We start from the raw sequence: 20,639 nt of genomic DNA, 5'->3' as shown, positions 1-20,639 counted from the left end.
CCACCCGCAAGCACGAGTTGGTAGATGTTAAAGATCCCATGGTGTATTTTGTGAGGAGTAAGTGTGCCAATGCACAGCCGCACCTAAGTGATGATGCAACTTACAGGCCAAATTCTGAATAATCTAATCCCTGTTAAACATGCATTCACCAACAACATAGGAAGGACAATAACCAAAGAAACAAAGCACCCGTTCGGAATCACAACTTTAATAGGATCACATTCGTTCAGCACTGGATTACTATAAATAAATCAATTAATTAAAAAAGACCTCAATAGCACAACATGCGTTTGGGCAGCCTTCCATGTGGCTACACCAGCCAAGACAAAAGAATAAAAAGCGATGGGGAGAAAAAATTCCATGTTTGTGGAAGCGCTTCAATGTAATGAAGAGTCACCTTCCCTGGAAAGCTTTGAAGAATCTATCTCACAATAGGGCAATGTGTCAAAAAACTCACAAGAAGTAGCAGAACATGCTCCTGCTCATAGCCAAAGGAATATATATATATGAAGTTTAATTTAAAGGGATTTTATTCTGCAAATTATTTCAGTCAGCTGGTGCTAAGAATATGCAGAGTTCCTCCGATGATTGTGGGTTGTGCCAATAAGTTGAAGTCTTAATGAAGCGATGTGTAGTTACAATACAACAATGAGCATCAGGATGAAACTTTATATATACTAGCGTGACTCGGCGCGCTCCGCGCGCCTCACCACGTGTTGTTTCAGAGAGGTAGGCATCTTTGACCATTTCGGTGTCTTTTGGGTCTTTATGGTGTTTTGGGTCTTCAGCGCCATTTGGGTCTTCAGGGTCTTTTGGATCCTCTGGGCCTTTTAGGGTATTTTGGGACTTTGAGGTGTTTTGGGTCTTCAGGGTCTTTGGTGTCTTCAGAGGTTTTTGGGTCTTAAGGGTCTTCGGTGTCTTTTGGGTCTTTGGTGTCTTCAGAGGCTTTTGGGTATGAAGGGTCTTCGGTGTCCTTTGGGTCTAAGGTGTCTTTTGGGTCTTAAGGGTCTTCGGTGTCTTTTGGGTCTTCGGGGTCTTCAGGGGCTTTTGGGTCTTTTGGTTCTTCTTGGTATTTAAAGCTCTTTGGGTCTTTGGGGTCTTTTTGGTCTTCGGGGTCTTTTGGGTCTTCTGTGTGTTTTGGGTCTTCTGTGTGTTTTGGGTCTTCTGTGTGTTTTGGGTCTTCTGTGTGTTTTGGGTCTTCGGGGTGTTTTGGATCTTCGGGGTGTTTTGGGTCGACGGGGTGTTTTGGGTCGACGGGGTGTTTTGGGTCGTCGGGGTGTTTTGGGTCGTCGGGGTGTTTTGGGTCGTCGGGGTGTTTTGGGTCGTCGGGGTGTTTTGGGTCGTCGGGGTGTTTTGGGTCTTCGGGGTGTTTTGGGTCTTCGGAGTGTTTTGGGTCTTCGGGGTGTTTTGGGTCTTCGGGGCGTTTTTGGGTCGTCTGTGTGTTTTGGGTCTTCGGGGTGTTTTGGGTCTTCGGGGTGTTTTGGGTCTTCGGAGTGTTTTGGGTCTTCGGGGTGTTTTGGATCTTCGGGGTGTTTTGGGTCTTCAGGGTATTTTGGGTCTTCATGGAATTAAAGGGTCGTCAAAGGTCTAAGGGGTCTCAGCAGTCTTAACGCAATTAAGAGGGTTAATTAAGAGGGTGGTAAATAAAATTGAAGAAGAAGACGTTTTCGTCGCAAATAAACATTGCGACATTCATAACCATATACATTTGCTCTATTATAATCTATATATATAAAACACAGTGTGTGTGTGTGTGTGTGTGTGTGTGTGTGTGTGTGTGTGTGTGTGTGTGTGTGTGTGTGTGTGTGTGTGTGTGTGTGTGTGTGTGTGTGTGTGTGTGTGTGTGTGTGTGTGTGTGTGTGTTGCAGGAGTGGGTCATGAGTGGGTGTGGTTTCGAATGAATGGTTTTGCATTTTTTTTTTTGCCTGAGTGGTGCATGTTGGTAAGGGTAGGTGGTTGGTTGGCTGTGGTTTTTTTGTGTGTGTGTGTGTAATGTTACCGATAGACTCCTAAACGGAGAGGCTCACGTACTTGATATTTGGCACAGACATGGCCATTGAGCCTGGGAAGAACATGGCCGACCTAAAAAAAATTGACGAGATCCATATTTTTTATTCATATTTACCTCAGCGCATTTCAGCGAGGAACATTATACACGGATCTCAGCCGGTGGCAGAGCAGCGCGCTGATTCGCTCAGAGCGATCACGTGATGTTCCAACTTTGCCGCCATAATCTCACAGTTATGCGTTCGCACGTAATTCAGTTTTTTCCCATTTCAGCGAGGAACATTGCCATTCACACCACATAGGTTTTTTTTTCTTTCATCTTTAGATCCATATTTTTAGCCATAATGTAGCGAACGTAGTGTAGCTAACGTAGCGTTAGCATAACGTAGCGTTAGCATAACGTAGCGTAGTGTAGCAATCCTCGCTCAGGATCTTCGTCAGGTTCGCGAGCGAGTTAGCCAAAACGTAAAAGTGAAAATATATCGAATTTTTTATTCATATTTACCTCAGCGCATTTCAGCGAGGAACATTATACACGGAATCTCAGCCGGTGGCAGAGCAGCGCGCTGATTCGCTCAGAGCAATCACGTGATGTCCCAACCTTGCCGCCATAATCTCACAGTTATGCGTTCGCACGTAATTCAGTTTTTTCACATTTCAGCGAGGAACATTGCCATTCACACCACATAGGTTTTTTTTCACTTTCATCTGATATTTGTGATTTATTTCAAACAAACTGTATTTCCCATCTACACGGCCATGTATTCCTATTAACGTTATCTAAAGTACATAAATTGTGTGGATTACATCATTTGTGGATGTGATCAATTGCCAGTAACCATCTATCCATCCCTACCCCTTCCTTTCCCCCCTAGCTCACAGCCATAAAATACGTAATAAAAACACCTCACAGCCATAAAACACGTAATAAAAACACCTCACCAACACGAAATTAAAAACACCTCACAGCCATAAAACACGTCATAAAAACACCTCACCACCACAAAAGTAAAAACACCTCACAGCCATAAAACACGTAATAAAAACACCCCACAGCCATAAAACACGTAATAAAAACACCTCACAGCCATAAAACACGTAATAAAAACACCTCACAGCCATAAAACACATAGTAAAAATACCTCACCACCACAAAATTAAAAACACCTCACAGCCATAAAACATGTAATAAAAACACCTCACAGCCATAAAACACGTGATAAAAACACCTCACAGCCATAAAACACGTAATAAAAACACCTCACCACCACAAAATTAAAAACACCTCACAGCCATAAAACACGTTTAAAAAACACCTCACAGCCACGAAATTAAAAACACCTCACCACCACGTCATTTAAAAACACCTCACCACCAAGTGACTCAAAACCACCACAACGTTATTAAAAACACTTCACAACCACGGAAACAAAAGTTTGAGGGAGTCGTTAAGTGACAATACAGACACTCGTGACACAATACACACACTACAATGTCCCTGCTCTCAAATGTTGTGTTTGTGTGCTTCCCACTCTCTCCCCATCTTCTCTCCCCATCTTGTCTCCTGCCCCCTTTATTTTGTCTTATGTGTCCGTTTTTTTTTTCATTGTTAGCTCTTACACGAGCCTCGATCTTGTATATAAACAAAAACAAAAACAAAAAAATGCCCAGATCTGTAGATATCTATCTATAATTCCAGTAATCTCTGTACGTTTGTACGTCTGTACGTCTGTTTGTCTGTGACCGCTGTTTCTCGACAACCACGGGTCCGATATACTTTTAACTTGCCAGGTATATTGCTGGGGACCCGAGGATGTGCCTTTTCAAGGTTTCATATTAATCGGACAATTACTTACCGAGCTATGTCCAAAAAACGATTCAACCAATCAGAGAGCAGCGAACGATCGCGTGTGCCGAACGTGGAGGACACACTCTGCCTCGGATGGCACATTTGAGAGCGTATTCATTTATTTCACGTTTGCAAACTATGTTGGCGTTAAACTATGTTTTAAAACTAATAAAACCGAATTTGCGATTCATTCGCTTTCCTGCGCGTTTGTGCACGCGATGGCGATTTCTTTACCAAACTCCGGAAGCCGTTCGCTTTGGACCAAACCATTGCATGTAAATAGAGGGGGGGGATTGTCACCGTACTCGCAAGCCGTTCGCTTTGGACCAAACCATTTCATGTAAATAGAGGGGGGGGATATAATTTTAGATATAGATATAGTACGGGCAATGCCCTAGTCTATCTATAATTCCAGTAATCTCTGTACGTTTGTACGTCTGTACGTTTGTCTGTGACCGCTGTTTCTCGACAACCACGGGTCCGATATACTTTTAACTTGCCAGGTATATTGCTGGGGACCCGAGGATGTGCCTTTTCAAGGTTTCATATTAATCGGACAATTACTTACCGAGCTATGTCCAAAAAACGATTCAACCAATCAGAGAGCAGCGAACTATCGCGTGTGCCGAACGTGGCGGACACACTCTGCCTCGGATGGCACATTTGAGAGCGTATTCATTTATTTCACGTTTGCAAACTATGTTGGCGTTAAACTATGTTTTAAAACTAATAAAAACGAATTTGCGATTCATTCGCTTTCCTGCGCGTTTGTGCACGCGATGGCGATTTCTTTACCAAACTCCGGAAGCCGTTCGCTTTGGACCAAACCATTTCATGTAAATAGAGGGGGGGGATTGTCACCGTACTCGCAAGCCGTTCGCTTTGGACCAAACCATTGCATGTAAATAGAGGGGGGGGATTGTCACCGTACTCGCAAGCCGTTCGCTTTGGACCAAACCATTTCATGTAAATAGAGGGGGGGGATATAATTTTAGATATAGATATAGTACGGGCAATGCCCTAGTATAGATAAATGACTGCACCCGAGTTGCCGTTTTGTCATGGTTTAAACCAATCATAATTCAAACAATTATTTTGCACAAATGTATTTGTAATATACGTGATATCACATTTTATAAACAATTGAAGTTGAAAAAAAAAATTCCCAAAAAAATTCCAAAAATAAAAAATAGGAAAATCTTTCAAAAAAAATACCCTTAGGACATACCGACGGGAGAGATATGTGCATACCAGAAGTTTGGTACGATTTCATAAAAGTTTGAGAAAGTAGTTCAGTGACAAGACAACACATGACAACACAGGACAGATGCTGCAGATATATATATATATATATATATATATATATATATATATATATATATATACGTATATATATATATATATATATATATATATATATATATATATATATATATATATATATATATATATATATATATACAGTATATATACAGTATATATATACAGTATATATACAGTATATATATATATATATATATATATATATATATACTGTATATATATATATATATATATATATATATATATATATATATATATATATATATATATACAGTATAAATATATATATATATATATATATATATACAGTATATATATACAGTATATATATTGTTGCGGATATGGGATTTGGCCTCCATCCATATCCGCTTGTAAATATTCCCCTATTTCCCCAATACTCCCCAACTATCCCCAATCCCCCATTCCCTAGTCCCATTGTCTGTAAATAACACTCTGTAGCCCCGACCTTCCCCTTTTTCCCCCATTAAATGTCGTGCCCAGGTTCACCGCATCTCACGTAGACAACTATAGGACATCTTGCTAGTTATTCTTAGTCTATGTCAGTTAAGGACTCGTTTCCATTAATTCTGACTCTTCGTTGCACCAGAATGTGATTGTATGGCACCAGTAGTAAGTTTAGGACCTCCCCATACCTCCCCGCATCTCTTCCCCATGAAACCACAACACCAACAACAACAACAGCGGCGCGGGGAGTGCGCGTCCTCACTCCGGCTTGGTTAGCCGCCATTGACCATGTGCTCCGACGGGGTTACCACTCAGGGGCTGACTGTCAGCTCCTCGTCAAGGGCGGAGCCCGGTAACCCCCCGCACCCAATAAGAAGCGGCGGACCGATTCCATCTGGGGCGGAGCTAACGAGCCGAGGGCGTGTCACTCCCCACTGGATATGCGCAGGAAGACGGAGGTGACGTCAGATGCGCCCCAGCTACGAGGAAGAACGGACGCCACCTCCAGCGCGACGATACCTACCCGCATCTTTGGACCGGACCGGGTCGATTCTGCCCCTGAGCCAAGGTGCACCTTGAGCCATCGATCCTGCCCTCCCTTGCCATCAATCCCTGTGTGAGTCAGTCTTGTCCCGTTTGTCTGTGGTCTGTCGGGAATTAAGATAAGACCGTGTATAAGTGCCCACCTTTCTGTGCTGTACCTCTTGTGCCGTGTAATCTAAACGTTCTGCATATCCCATATTATATCCTCCTCCGGAGGTCTTGAGAACTGTACCCCTGGTGTCGTGTCATTTAACCCAGCCGTTGTGTCCTTTCCTTCATTGATCTAGCGTAGCGCGATTCGGCCAACGTTCGAGTATAATCGGGTAACTTGTGCGAACACGGCGGCCATTCCGCTCGGCCCAGCATAACATCTTAATAAGTCGTGTCCGTAACAATTGGTGTCGGGAAGTGGGATCGGTCCCGGAGCGCGTTTCACGCGCTCGAAATTATAACGGCGAAATTTGATTGTGTTTTACGAAAATAAAAACCCGAATTTTGAAAGTCGCGCTATGGCGGATCAAGACGGCTGGGTTCCGGTAGAGGAGAGTGAGGCAGGGTCGATCCAGGACCAAATTGAGGGACATGAGGAGAGCGAAGCAGTGAGGGTGGCAGGGTCGCAAAATAGCGTCGTCGCGCACGAGGTTACGGGCGCGCAAAATGGCGCCTCGCACATGGCCACGGCGACCACGCCCGCGACCGTAGTAGCGCCGCTGGTAGATTTGAACCTTTTTTTAATACAAATGAAGGCCCTTATGGCCCAGAATAGTGAGCAAATGAGGGCTGATAGAAAGCGATTGGGTGAGCGATTGGGTGAGCGATTGGAGGGCCAAATGGGGGCAATGAGGGACGAAGCGAGGGCTCAGAGTGAGCAATTGGGGGTAATGGGAAACCAAATGGGGGTAATGAGGGACGAAGCGAGGGGTACCGGTGAGGGGTTAGACAATAATTTTAAGGGATTAGACAAGAAATTTGGGAAATTAGACAATAGATTAGGGGAAATACAGGAGGGGTTAACGGGGGTAGAAAATAGAATGGCTGCCCAGGAGAATCAGATAGAGGGAGTGAAAAATGGGTTAGAGGGGTTAGAAAACAGTATGGAAGGCAAATTGAGGGACATGAGGGACCAAGCGGAAAGGGAAGTTAAACAAATGGGGCAGCAGATAGAGGGGGTTAGAATGGGGGTAGAAACTAAACTGGATGCTCACAGGGAGGAAATGGAGCAGATGAGGGTGGCATCTGGGCAGGAGATGCAAGTGATGGGAGAGGAGATCAGAAGAGGAGTGAGTGAGGAGGTCGGAGGAGTGCGCGAGGAGGTGAGGCACTGTAAGGAGCACATGGAGAAGGAGGTGAGAAAGGGGACTGTAAAGTTACAAGGGGGCATAGAGGACCTGACGCAGGAGATGGAACAGCTGACGGAGGGACAAAAAGGACTAACGGGGCAGGTTAAAAGGAACACTGCGGTATTAGGAGGGTTAAAAGCGACACAGAAAGAACTAAAAGACGACTTGATAGCGACGAAGAGGGAATGTCAGATGGTACGTGAGGGACTGACAACGAGGTTGGACGAGGTGACAGAGGTAATGGAGACGAAGGACCGGCAGGTGAGGACGCACATGGAAACGGTCAAGGTAGCCTTAGAGGACGAACTTGAGGAGACGTACCGGGGAATAAAAGAGGTGAAGCAGAAATTAGAAGAAGTGGAAGAAGGGGTGAGCGAAATTAAGAAGCGACGGAGAGGGGATAAGAAAGAGATAAAAGAGGAAGTAAAAGAATTGGTCCAAAGTCTGTGTTCGGATCGTGATGATGTGCTCATTAACCGGATGAGGGATTTGCAGGTGATGGAGGAGAAGCGAAGAGGAAGAGGACCCGGTGTAAGTGGTGACCAATATGGTCGTGCGTATGATGCGCCAGGTGATTTAATGAGCTTGGGGGTCGAGATGGACCCGGGTGTTCGTGAGAGGCCGTTGGTGAAGTGTGCGACAGGTCTGGTGTGCGAAAAAGGAGGTGTGCGAGAGAGTCCGACTCTGGGGTGTGTGAGGAAAAGGTGCGTGCCAAGGAGTGAGGGTGCTGGCGAGAGTGAGTCGGTCGTAGCGCGTGTGCGAGGGAGCACATGGAAGCGCGGTGTGGTAAGTGTTACAGAGGGTGTGACGGGAGAGTGTGCGCAAGAGTGTGCGCGAGAAAGGGGTGTGACGGACAGGTGCATGGGGAAAGAGTGCGCTGTCAAAGGCAAGGAAGAATGCACGCCTGTGGTGAGTGTTACAGAGGATGTAACGAGAGAGGGTGTGCGAGAAAGATGTGTGACGGACAGGTGCATGGGGAAAGAGTGCGCTGTCGAGAGTAAGGGTGAGTGCGCTGTCAAGAGTGGAGGTGAGAGTAGTAAGAGTGACACGGAGCGTGAGTTGGTTGTGACAGGTGAGAAAGGATGCACACCTGGAATGGTAGAGCGTGAGTGGGAATGCACGCTGGAATTGGTAGTGAGGCACGTGGTTGGGTGTGCGAGTGAGAGCACACCTGTGATTGTCACAGAGGAGGTGACCGAGGAGGGGGCGCGAAGAGGTGTGTTGGTGAGGTGTGCGAGCGACGAATGTGTGCCAAGGTGTTCGGTGGTCAGGTGTGTGACCAAGTCGGTGAGCGGAATGAGGGTACCTGGGTGTGTAAGGAAAGGTATGAGCAAGCAAGGGGTAGCGTCTGCATGTAAGCATCCAGGTGAAGCATCGACGGTGACCGGGTTAGAGGTTAGAACGACTTATAGCCGAAGCGGGCCCTCGGTGCGTGCCGGGCTTCGCGTGCCGCGAGAACCAGCGGGGATCCGAGCCACGGCGGGTTCGAAAGGACCGCCGTGCGCGATCCACGCTGGGCCTCGCGTGGAACGGCCGCGTCCGGGCTCCACTAGGCGGAGCGGGCAGCCCGATAGGAAGGGTCGTCATGGCGACCACTTTTTGTTGAGGCATTCCGGCAGGTCGAGATCGGGACATTGGATGGCTCCACGCCGAGGTGGTGCGTGGGATCTCGGCCCGGGTAAGCCCCCGTCCCTGCCACGAATGCGGGACGCATCCAGCCGCTGGCACGGAACAACCCGCATTCATTGCTCGGCTTTACGAAGCCGGGCTTTGGACAGGAATTGGCGCACCGAGAGGCATTAGTAAGTAGACTGTAATGATGAGGATAGTGTTTTGGCCCCGAAATTAGAAAAACAAAATTTGATGATTGGCAAAGGATTGGCAGTAATGATTGGCAGATGATGGGTAGTGATTGGCAAATTTTTGATTTGTTGAAATTTGATGTGCAAAATTGGTAGTGGGAGATGCCCGATGTGGTGGGATGGCAACTCTGTCATCCCTCACAAGAGTGGGGGCAAATGCGCTATAGCTTATGGGGGTGTATGGCAGTGAAAACTAGCCCGGGTGGGTTAGGATATTGATAGGGATCTAGAAGAGATTGACATTAGGTAACGTTAAGGTTAGTTAGTGACTGATACCTGTAGTGGGGACGCAGGTAGATTAGTGTGGATTATAATGACGAGGGAGCGCAATAGTTTAAAGGGACGACTGGGAAGCGCAAGTTTCAGAGGGGAGTAGTTAGATGAGATGATGCTGTGTGAGAACTGGACAGGTGTGTGGAGCAGTGAGTGTTGTGGATCAGCGCGAATGCGCTTGGGGAGAGAAGGGTGCAGGTGGCACCAGGTGTGAGAGCACAGGTGTGCAAGTACAGGTGTGTGGAGTACATGGAGTATTGGAATGAGTGGTGTGGAGAGAGTTGGAGTAAGTGGTACGGAGTGGTGTGCATGGTGCGAAGGTGTGGATGGGGGAAGAGTGGACCCCTTTCACGAGTACCCGGGGCGGGTAGTGTAAGTGTTAGGTAGAGGGTATAGGTAAATTGTGGTTGGATATTGGCATTTGTGGTGCGGTTGCAGAATGGTATTTGGATGGGTGCATTAGTGTTGTGGAAATGGCTGGGCGTGTAGCCTGTTAGTGTGTGTAGTTGGTTTGGGCACTCCACCACTGTGAGGATGTCGGCCAGGTGAGGCCGCAGGTGGGCTCTGGGAGCCGGTAGAGTTGTGGATGGGGCCCGAGGATCCGGAGGACGGACCCGGGTAGCCCAGTGCCAGAGAGGGCACCGAGTGGGGAGAGCGCCAGAGGGCCTTCCCCAGGTAGATAGGTTAGGGTAAGGAGCAGGTAAGCTCGGAGGCAACTGCAGTGGTGGAGGTGTGCAGGTGGGTAGACCTGCTGGGAGAGCTACACGTCACAGCCCAGAAATTGTGCGAGGGCACCGGGAGATGAATCGGGGGAGTGAGACCCCAAATTGAAAAGCACCACAGTTTGGTCAATGGGAATTGGTTTTTAGAACCCATAGTGTAAGAGGGCCAATGGTTTGGCAGGAGAAAGACCCCGGGTAATGTAAAGTTGTTAAAGTCATTTAGGAAATAGTTAGGATTGATGAACCTGTCGCACCATACGCAGCCACTTACCTGTGGTGATGAGGATGACTCCACACCTGTGTTTTCTTTGTTCTGTGTGCAGGAAATGAGAATTGCTGTGAGGATTGGTGAGACGCATCACGACGTGGATGAGACATTGGGGTGATTCCATCTCTCCCTCCTTAGGAGGGACTGATGATGAATTGGTGATGGCAAATTTTGCTGTTGAGTTGGAGATGGCAAATTGTAATGAGAGTTGGAAATGGCAAATTTGATTGGTTAGGAGGGAGAGAAGACGAATTTGGTTTATGGGAGGAACGGGGAAGACAGTAGGGACGTTTGTTGATTTGTAAAGTAGATGTTTATGGGTAGTGTTGTGTTTTGTGGATACAGTAAGGGTTAAGGGGGGGGGGGGGCGTACGGTAGGAACGTACCTGTCTCACCTGGTTCCCATTTGCCCCTAGTGTGCATTACCTAATGTTGCGTGCACTTTTGCGCCCTTACCATCTTACTCGCTTGTCTTCTTCTTTTGTCTCCCACCTCGGAGGATCTGGCTTTGGGGCAGAGAGGAGAGAGAGGTGCTGGCTCCGCAGTTGTGGGCCTGTACTTTCGCTGCTTGCTGCCTGGATCGATACACCATATGGACCGCAATGTTTGTGGCCGCCCACCATGGACCGCAGTTCTTTTGCGGGCAAGCACCACCCGTTGATGGACCTATGGGTCAACGTGGCACCTATGCCATACAGGTGAACCACTAATAGTTGGCCCCCTCACACCACAATACAGAAATGGACGCGGTTGGCGCCTTTCTTTATTTTTAAAGAAGCAAGAAGGCCAAGTGCACCACATGAAGGCAAGACCAGCGGTGGAACATCGGCCGGCTGCGACACCACCGGTGATTGTTGAACACTTTATTGGTGCACCGGATGGTGCTGACTGTACATTATGGGGTGGTGCTTTTGGTGCTTGGAAGGGGTGCTCTGCACATTATTAAAGGCCGTAAGGCCACAGAGCACTCGTGGGTTGGTGTATCGATGCTGGCATGCGTGCTCTCTCTATGCATAACATCTGCATGTGTTCCTCCAAAAACAGGTCCTGGATCGTAGTGTAAATATCAGTGTAGTCTTGTGTAAATAATGCTCCCTACCAGCTGTATGTTTAGTTTGAGAATTATTTCCGCGATTCGGTTATCCTGTGGGTGTGTTTCTGTGAGGAGAAGGGTGCAACGTCGCAGGGGGACATATTTACTCATTTGTGAACATCTGTAAAACTGTCGCACTCAGGGTTGAGTTAATAGTAGAGGGAACTACATCTGAGTGCCACACTAACGTAGGTAAAGATTTATCGGGTCGGGACGCCCCGAGGTAGAGAAGGGTGCAATGTTGCGGATATGGGATTTGGCCTCCATCCATATCCGCTTGTAAATATTCCCCTATTTCCCCAATACTCCCCAACTATCCCCAATCCCCCATTCCCTAGTCCCATTGTCTGTAAATAACACTCTGTAGCCCCGACCTTCCCCTTTTTCCCCCATTAAATGTCGTGCCCAGGTTCACCGCATCTCACGTAGACAATTATAGGACATCTTGCTAGTTATTCTTAGTCTACGTCAGTTAAGGACTCGTTTCCATTAATTCTGACTCTTCGTTGCACCAGAATGTGATTGTATGGCACCAGTAGTAAGTTTAGGACCTCCCCATACCTCCCCGCATCTCTTCCCCATGAAACCACAACACCAACAACAACAACAGCGGCGCGGGGAGTGCGCGTCCTCACTCCGGCTTGGTTAGCCGCCATTGACCATGTGCTCCGACGGGGTTACCACTCAGGGGCTGACTGTCAGCTCCTCGTCAAGGGCGGAGCCCGGTAACCCCCCGCACCCAATAAGAAGCGGCGGACCGATTCCATCTGGGGCGGAGCTAACGAGCCGAGGGCGTGTCACTCCCCGCTGGATATGCGCAGGAAGACGGAGGTGACGTCAGATGCGCCCCAGCTACGAGGAAGAACGGACGCCACCTCCAGCGCGACGGTACCTACCCGCATCTTTGGACCGGACCGGGTCGATTCTGCCCCTGAGCCAAGGTGCACCTTGAGCCATCGATCCTGCCCTCCCTTGCCATCAATCCCTGTGTGAGTCAGTCTTGTCCCGTTTGTCTGTGGTCTGTCGGGAATTAAGATAAGACCGTGTATAAGTGCCCACCTTTCTGTGCTGTACCTCTTGTGCCGTGTAATCTAAACGTTCTGCATATCCCATATTATATCCTCCTCCGGAGGTCTTGAGAACTGTACCCCTGGTGTCGTGTCATTTAACCCAGCCGTTGTGTCCTTTCCTTCATTGATCTAGCGTAGCGCGATTCGGCCAACGTTCGAGTATAATCGGGTAACTTGTGCGAACACGGCGGCCATTCCGCTCAGCCCAGCATAACATCTTAATAAGTCGTGTCCGTAACAATATATATATATATATATATATATATATATATATATATATATATATATATATATATATATATATATATATATATATATGTATGTATGTATGTCTATATATATATATATATATATATATATATATATATATATATATATATATATATATATATATATATATATATATATATATGTATGTATGTATGTCTATATATATATATATATATATATACTAGCGGGGTCACCCGTGGGAATCCCACGGGCATGGACGTGTGTGACATTTCGACATATTGAGTTAGATGCTGCACCTGCACATTCAGTTATATAAAATGGTTACTGGTAATTGATCACATCCACAAATGATGTAATCCACACAATTTATGTACTTTACATAACGTTAATAGGAATACATGCCCGTGTAGCTGGGAAATACAGTTTGTTTGAAATAAATCACAAATATCAGAAGAAAGTTTTTTAAATTTAGAACTATTCTCAGAGTTAAACATCACCGTAATATTATGCGGTTGCTTCAACGTTTTCGGTGAATTATATGTCATTCCCATCTACACGGGCATGTATTCCTATTAACGTTATGTAAAGTACATAAATTGTGTGGATTACATCATTTGTGGATGTGATCAATTGCCAGTAACCATCTTATATAACTGAATGTGCAGGCGCAGCATGTAACTCAATATGTCGAAATGTCACACACATCCATGCCCGTGGGATTCCCGCATGGATGTGTATGGCGAATTTTAAATATATGTCGACTGTTATTTTAGGCGGTGTATTTTCGTTTATCATCATGGCGCGATTTAAAAAAATATATCTCTGCATTTTCCTCTCCAATACCTCCTCACACTTTACACACACACCGGCCCATGTTTACATATACACACACACACACACATATACACCCACACACATATACACATACACACACACGTACATCGACACACATGCACACACACACACACACACACACACACACACACACACACACACACACACACACACACACACGTACACGTATACACATATATACACATATATACATCTCCACACACACACACACACACACACACACACACACACACACACACACACACACACACACACACACACACACACACACACACACACACACACAAAAACAGACACACACACACACACACACGTACAGACACATATACACACAAACACACACACACAGACATGTATATACACATACAACAACAACATGCATTTTAAGGCCATTTTCCCTGCTAGAGCGGGGGTTAGCCTACATACACATACACACACATATATACACACACACACATATTCACGCGCACACACACACACACACACACACACACGTACACACGTACACACACGTACACATGTCCCACATGTATATATCCCACATCCCACATGTATATACATGTTTAAAGTGTACGTGCCCTTCCCCCCTCCCCCGCCCGGCAACGCTGGGTACTTCTGCTGGTAACGAATAAAATAAAAACGAAGAAATAGGTGGAATTGGCTGAAATTCGCTCGGTGAATTCACGCGGTGTATTCGGTTCGGCTCGGTTCACTCGGTTTAAAGAAAAAGCGATAATGTCGACATGTTGCTGTCTGTGTCATGTTGGGCGGTGTATGATACTCGTTGGCTGTTGGGCGGTGTATGATACTTGTTGGCTGTTGGGCGGTGTTGTGCGGTGATATGGTGTATTTTAAAAAATATATCTCTGCATTTTCCCGCGTTGGTGACACCGAGTCGTTCTTCATCGATCGTCTCATTCATTTTGGAAATGGAAGTTTCCACGCAACGCATGAATTGTCACGATCCTCAAGAGGAATTTGTCTCGTTAAATCATCAAATGATAAATGGCAAGTAAATTATATTGTGGAAAATTAAAGATTTCAAATAAACCTATGTGTGTATGTGTGTGTATTAAAGTGTATGCGCACATAACTAATAAAAAAAACGAAGAAATATCTCTCGGTAATTTCCTGAAACATATTTTACTTCCGGCTAATATGTTGAATGAAATAAAAACGAAGAAATATATGTCGGCATCATTGTTGACGTTTTTGTGACGACTATCATCAAACGAAATAGTAATATATCATAACGGAAAAGCAAAAGCGAATTTTTAATATATATCGACACATTGCCGGCGGTGTCATGTTGGGCGGTGTATGATACACCATGACGCGATTTTAAAAAATATATCTCTGCATTTTCCCGCGTGTGTGGATTGTTCTCAATTATTGCTGACACCGAGTCTAAAAGTAAAACCATCGATAAAAATGAAATCATATGGTGAGTTAGATTGGAGATAAAGGCGTGAGAGAGACTCAATGGCCTTGAAGTTACAGGCCTTTGAGAATTCATTTCGTTCTATAAACGGCAACTTTCATCGGATTTTCTTCCCGTTTTTTTTCAACTGAGTCTAAAACTATGTTAGCGACTGTGAAAAATGAAATGATTTATCGAATTTGATTTGAAATAAAACTGGGGGAGAGCAAGACACCACGGGCCTACAAAACAGGACTCAAAGCTATGCGAGTTAATAAAATGGTGGATATTTGTTTATAGCCACTCCCAGAATGGGTGGAGCTATGGGTGGAGCTACTCTGCAAACCGAGTAAGCCACACCCCGGACAGACACCCAACAGATAGACAGACAGACAGACAGAATCATCTACGGCTATTATAATATAGAAGATATATATATATATATATATATATATATATATATATGTGTGTGTACACACACACACACACACACACACACACACACACACACACACACACACACACACACACACACACACACACACACACACACACACACACGAGGGGAAAAGATAAAATGGCTCAAGTGGAGCTGTTAGTTTGCAAACAGACCGTGTTATCCTTTAGACAGGTTTTTTTTTTTTTAACAAAACAAATTTGGCGAGAACTACGCAAACGAAATCAATCTGCAAATGGAGCCAATACAATTCTTTGTAACATATACTTCGATGTACCATCCACTGAGAGCGAAATCCAGGTATTTCAAAAGGAATGTTAGCTTGAAAAAGAACAGAAGACAGAATTCTTCATATTCTATGCCAGTGGTTCCCAATCTTGCCAGGTCATTGGCCCGGGCCCACGGGAAATGGGATCAGGGAGGGGAAGCAACACTAGCCTCCTCACATCATGAAATAACTTTACACCTGCGATCTGCTGCATGTTAGTAGTAACCATTCGTGGAAGGTCGTGATTCATCCTGCTTGTGTGATCTTGTTTCTCCTACAAACCAAGATAACTCTGCTCTCAGTGGTAGTGCAGCACAATAGTGTTCCATGATGGTCCGCAAAGGTTTTTTTTTGACAATCGGAAAGGGTTATGATGGGAACACCAAAAATGATGGGAACAACTATGCCACTCTCCAATTTCAAAAACTTTGTCTTGAATGCAACACAACAATAACAACAACACCAACAACACCAACAAGGAATCCAGACCAAAAGGACTTCCAATCCCCTCCACAAATACACAGCCTTAGCCAAGTCTCTGACAAAACAATATTTTGATTACCTGCTGGGAAAACACATCAGACGATGCACAAAATGGGAGATTAAACTCGTGAATTGCCCACTCATTCTTAGCAGGAGGGTGAACTAACAATTTGAAGGATGCTCTCCTCCCATTAATATACCCTACCGTTGAGTAGCTGTGCTATTCGTTTGGATGATGGATGGTCTTTCAGGATATCCAGTGCTTTGTTGCTTTGTTTATCTTTTATATTCACATCAATACCTATAACAAAAAAGAAAGAAGATCTAAATAAATCTCAAGGCAAAATTCAATGAAAAATGCAATAATCATATATATATAAGCAAATAAATAAACATATATAAATAAATAAATATACATATATAAACATATATATATATATATATATATATACATATATATATATATATATATACACATATATATATATATATATACACACATATATATATATATATATACACACATATATATATATATATATACACACATATATATATATATATATATATATATATATATATATATATATATATATATATATATATATATATATATATATATATATATATATATATATATATATATACAGTGAAACCTTGACTTACGAGTTTAATTCGTTCTGTGACCGAGCTCGTAACTCAATTTGCTCGCTTCTCAAATTAAATTTCCCCATTAAAATGAATTGAAATGCTATTAATCCGTTCCAGCACCCCAAAAACCACACCAATTGTTTTTGAAATATACAGTACATATAAAAATATCTCGCGCTTTATATTTCACCTGTATGCAGCATACAAGTTGGCAGGATGGCCTGGACTGGAGGTACGCACACTTGACTCTAAACTGTCCAGCCTGGGTTTGAATCCCGACCCAGCTATAACCTGTCATGTCGGTGTTTCACAGGCAGGGTGATTCATCAATGTGTGTACCGCTAAACTGGGCGCCCCGTTTGCGTCCCATTAGTTGTTGGATGTTAAGGATCTGTGTAGTGTTCTGGTAGTGTTCTGGGCCCTGTGCTATTTCTGGTCTTCATCAATGACCTCATCGAAATGAGGATCTGTGTAATGTTCTGGTAGTGTTCTGGGCCCTGTGATATTTCTGGTCTTCATCAATGACCTCATCGAAATGACCTCATCAATGACCCATCGAAAACCTTGATCTTTTCTACCCCCGGTAATTCACCCCAGAGTCCTTGCAGTGTTCATATGTTTTATTCCTCTCCCACCTCCCCCCAAGTCCTCCCGATGTCCCTGCTCTCAAATGTTGTGTTTGTGTCCTTCCCCTTCTCTCCCCATCTTGTCTGCCGCTCCCCTTGTTTTTTGTGTTTTGTATGTCGGTTTGTCTTTTTGTGTGATTAATGTTAGCTCTTTCACGAGCCTCGATCTTGTATACAAAAGAAAAAAAAAAAAAAATCTCACCGTGTCTTCCACAAAGAGAAGGCGAGCTATCGCCGGCACTCTGAACAAGTTGTGGCCTGGCATGCTCTTCTCCTCTGCCGTTATATACGTCCTCCTCGGCATCTTTCACCAGAAGAGCCCTGTCTCGTCACAGTTGAAGATTTGCTGGGGGATGTATCCTTCGGCTTCTATCAGTTCGGCAAAAGTTATAATAAAATCTTCAGCTGCCTTCACATCCGAGCTTGCTGCCTCACCATGCCTGACGACGGAGTGAATGCCGGTCCTCTTCTTAAAATTATCAAACCATCCCCGACTGGCTTTGAATGACTCTTCCGATGCCTCGTCCGTTGATGTTCCCGCCGTCTGCTGCACCAAATCCCCGTAAATGTCTCGGGCCTTCTCACAGATGATGCTCTCGGTCACGGTATCTCCTGCGAGCTGCTTCTCCGTCAACCACACAAACAACAACTTCTCCATCTCTTCATGGACAGAGGTCCGGAGCTTTGAAATAATCGTAACACCCTTGGCTGGCGTTATAGCCTTTATCGACTCCTGCTTCAAAATCGTACATATCGTAGAAGTACTACGATCGTACTGCCTCGCCAAGTCGACAACACGCACACCTCGCTCATGTTTTTCGACGATTGCGTGTTTTATATCCAAGCACATCATCCTCTTCTTCTTCTCAGCACTGCCCTTGGCACTCAATTTCTTAGGACCCATGGTTAAAACTAAGAAATTTTCCAAAATAACAAAAATGCGATAACAAAGTAGCAGCGATATACGGCAGAGATGCTTGCACAGCAAGATAACCACGTGACCTGAACGCTCGTTGGGCCACCTAGTGGCGGGGTGGCGTAAGCTCGTAACTCAGATCTCGGCTCGCATCACAAAGCAAAAAACCGCCCGAGCGACGGCTCGCATCTCGGAAAACTCGTAAGTTGGTGCACTCGTAAGTCAAGGTTTCACTGCATATATATATATACATATATACATATATATTATATATACATACATACATACATATATATACATACATACATACATATATATACATACATATACATACATATATATACATACATATACATACATACATATATATACATACATATACATACATACATATATATACATACATATACATACATACATATACATACATATACATACATACATATACATACATACATATACATACATATATATACATACATATATATATATATATACATACATATACATACATATATATATATACATACATATACATACATATATATATATACATACATATACATACATATATATATATACATACATATATATATATACATACATATACATACATATATATATATACATACATATACATACATACATATACATACATACATATACATACATATATATATACATATATATATATACATATATATACATACATATATATATATACATATATATACATACATATATATATATATATATATAAACAAATAAATATATAAACAAATAAATATATAAACAAATAAATATATAAACAAATAAATATATAAATAAATAAATATATAAATATAAATATTGGGTCAATAAGAAATTCATCACCATGTTGTACCATCCCAGTGTTTCATGAGTAGAATTTTGAGAAATCCATGCCCAATATATATCATGATGAGGCCTATCCCCATTCAACCTGTAATCATGGAAATTAAAAATGCAACTTTTTAGCCAAAACATATTTGCTCTTTTTCATGTGCAATAAGCTCCTCAGAATTCGGAAGAGAATCCCTCTATTTCACACTGCATTTCCTCAGCAGTTTAATTAGCTTGTCACGCGTCCCAACCCCAGCGGATTGCACAATCATCTGCAAGAATGCCATTTTTTACTGCCAACTGTTTCATAATGGTTAGTTGAATAGAACTGTACGAAACTACGCGACAGACGTGTTGCAAATAATGCAAAGCTTCTGACATTGTCATAATTCATTGGTTGCCATTTCAAACAGCCCAAAATGAAAACTGGTTCGAGCACTACAAAGTCAGTACTATTCACCAACTTCCCACGAGATTATCAGTGAGGAATTATTCCAATAATGTGAGAAAGCCAATTGTAAAACACAGGAAAAAAAAGATTCTGGAAACAACATATTGGCAGCCAAGACCTGCGGTGTGTATTCTCACATATACAGTATATGCTTTTTATATGACATTCATTTCATTATTCTGACATTACTTCCGGTTTCAGAGTATGATCCATAAGTTTGCTACGTCCTACAATAAGGGATCTTGCTAAAATTGAGCAAAAAGCAGTTTTCAAAGTTTCATGTAAAGATTTGCCAGCTCCAAATAAATTCACAAACACACAGTGGGCCGTGTTTGGAAACGGGGCGCCTCGTATTGTACAGTCGCCAAATGAGTGACCGACGTCAAGCAATGATGTAAGTCTCCTGAAGATATCCCCAAGTCACAATAGTCAGCAGATGTGACCAACCAGCAAGCTGTTGCACAGGTTGGTCCATTAGAATGTCGCATTAATGATGTCAAAATATTGACAGAACTTTGCATTATTCAAAACGGTCCTTCACCAATCATCTGCAACTCACATTACATGTACTAAGTTTCAGCAGTGGCCGGCCTCATGTCGCAAGC

The 20,639-nt window shown here is 43.9% G+C and overlaps 1 protein-coding gene across 8 annotated transcripts in view; it reads right to left on the bottom strand.

The window, feature by feature from the left end:
- Positions 1-20,639, bottom strand: part of LOC137423115 (ankyrin repeat and sterile alpha motif domain-containing protein 1B) — a 299,599-nt gene that overhangs the window by 260,650 nt on the left and 18,310 nt on the right. For 7 of the 8 annotated variants that reach the window (XM_078774678.1, XM_068109937.2, XM_068109936.2 and 4 more), the window contains one exon: positions 16,735-16,830. The exons of the other annotated variant lie outside the window; for it this stretch is intronic. In XM_078774678.1, the coding sequence (XP_078630804.1) occupies positions 16,735-16,830 (96 nt within the window). The remainder of the gene's footprint in view (positions 1-16,734; positions 16,831-20,639) is intronic. 8 annotated transcript variants of the gene reach the window in all.

This window comes from Myxine glutinosa, chromosome 3 (genome assembly GCF_964187855.1).
Source record: "Myxine glutinosa chromosome 3, kmMyxGlut1.1, whole genome shotgun sequence".
NCBI classification, from domain to species: Eukaryota; Metazoa; Chordata; class Myxini; order Myxiniformes; family Myxinidae; genus Myxine; species Myxine glutinosa.
This window is presented reverse-complemented; position numbering and strand designations above follow the sequence as displayed.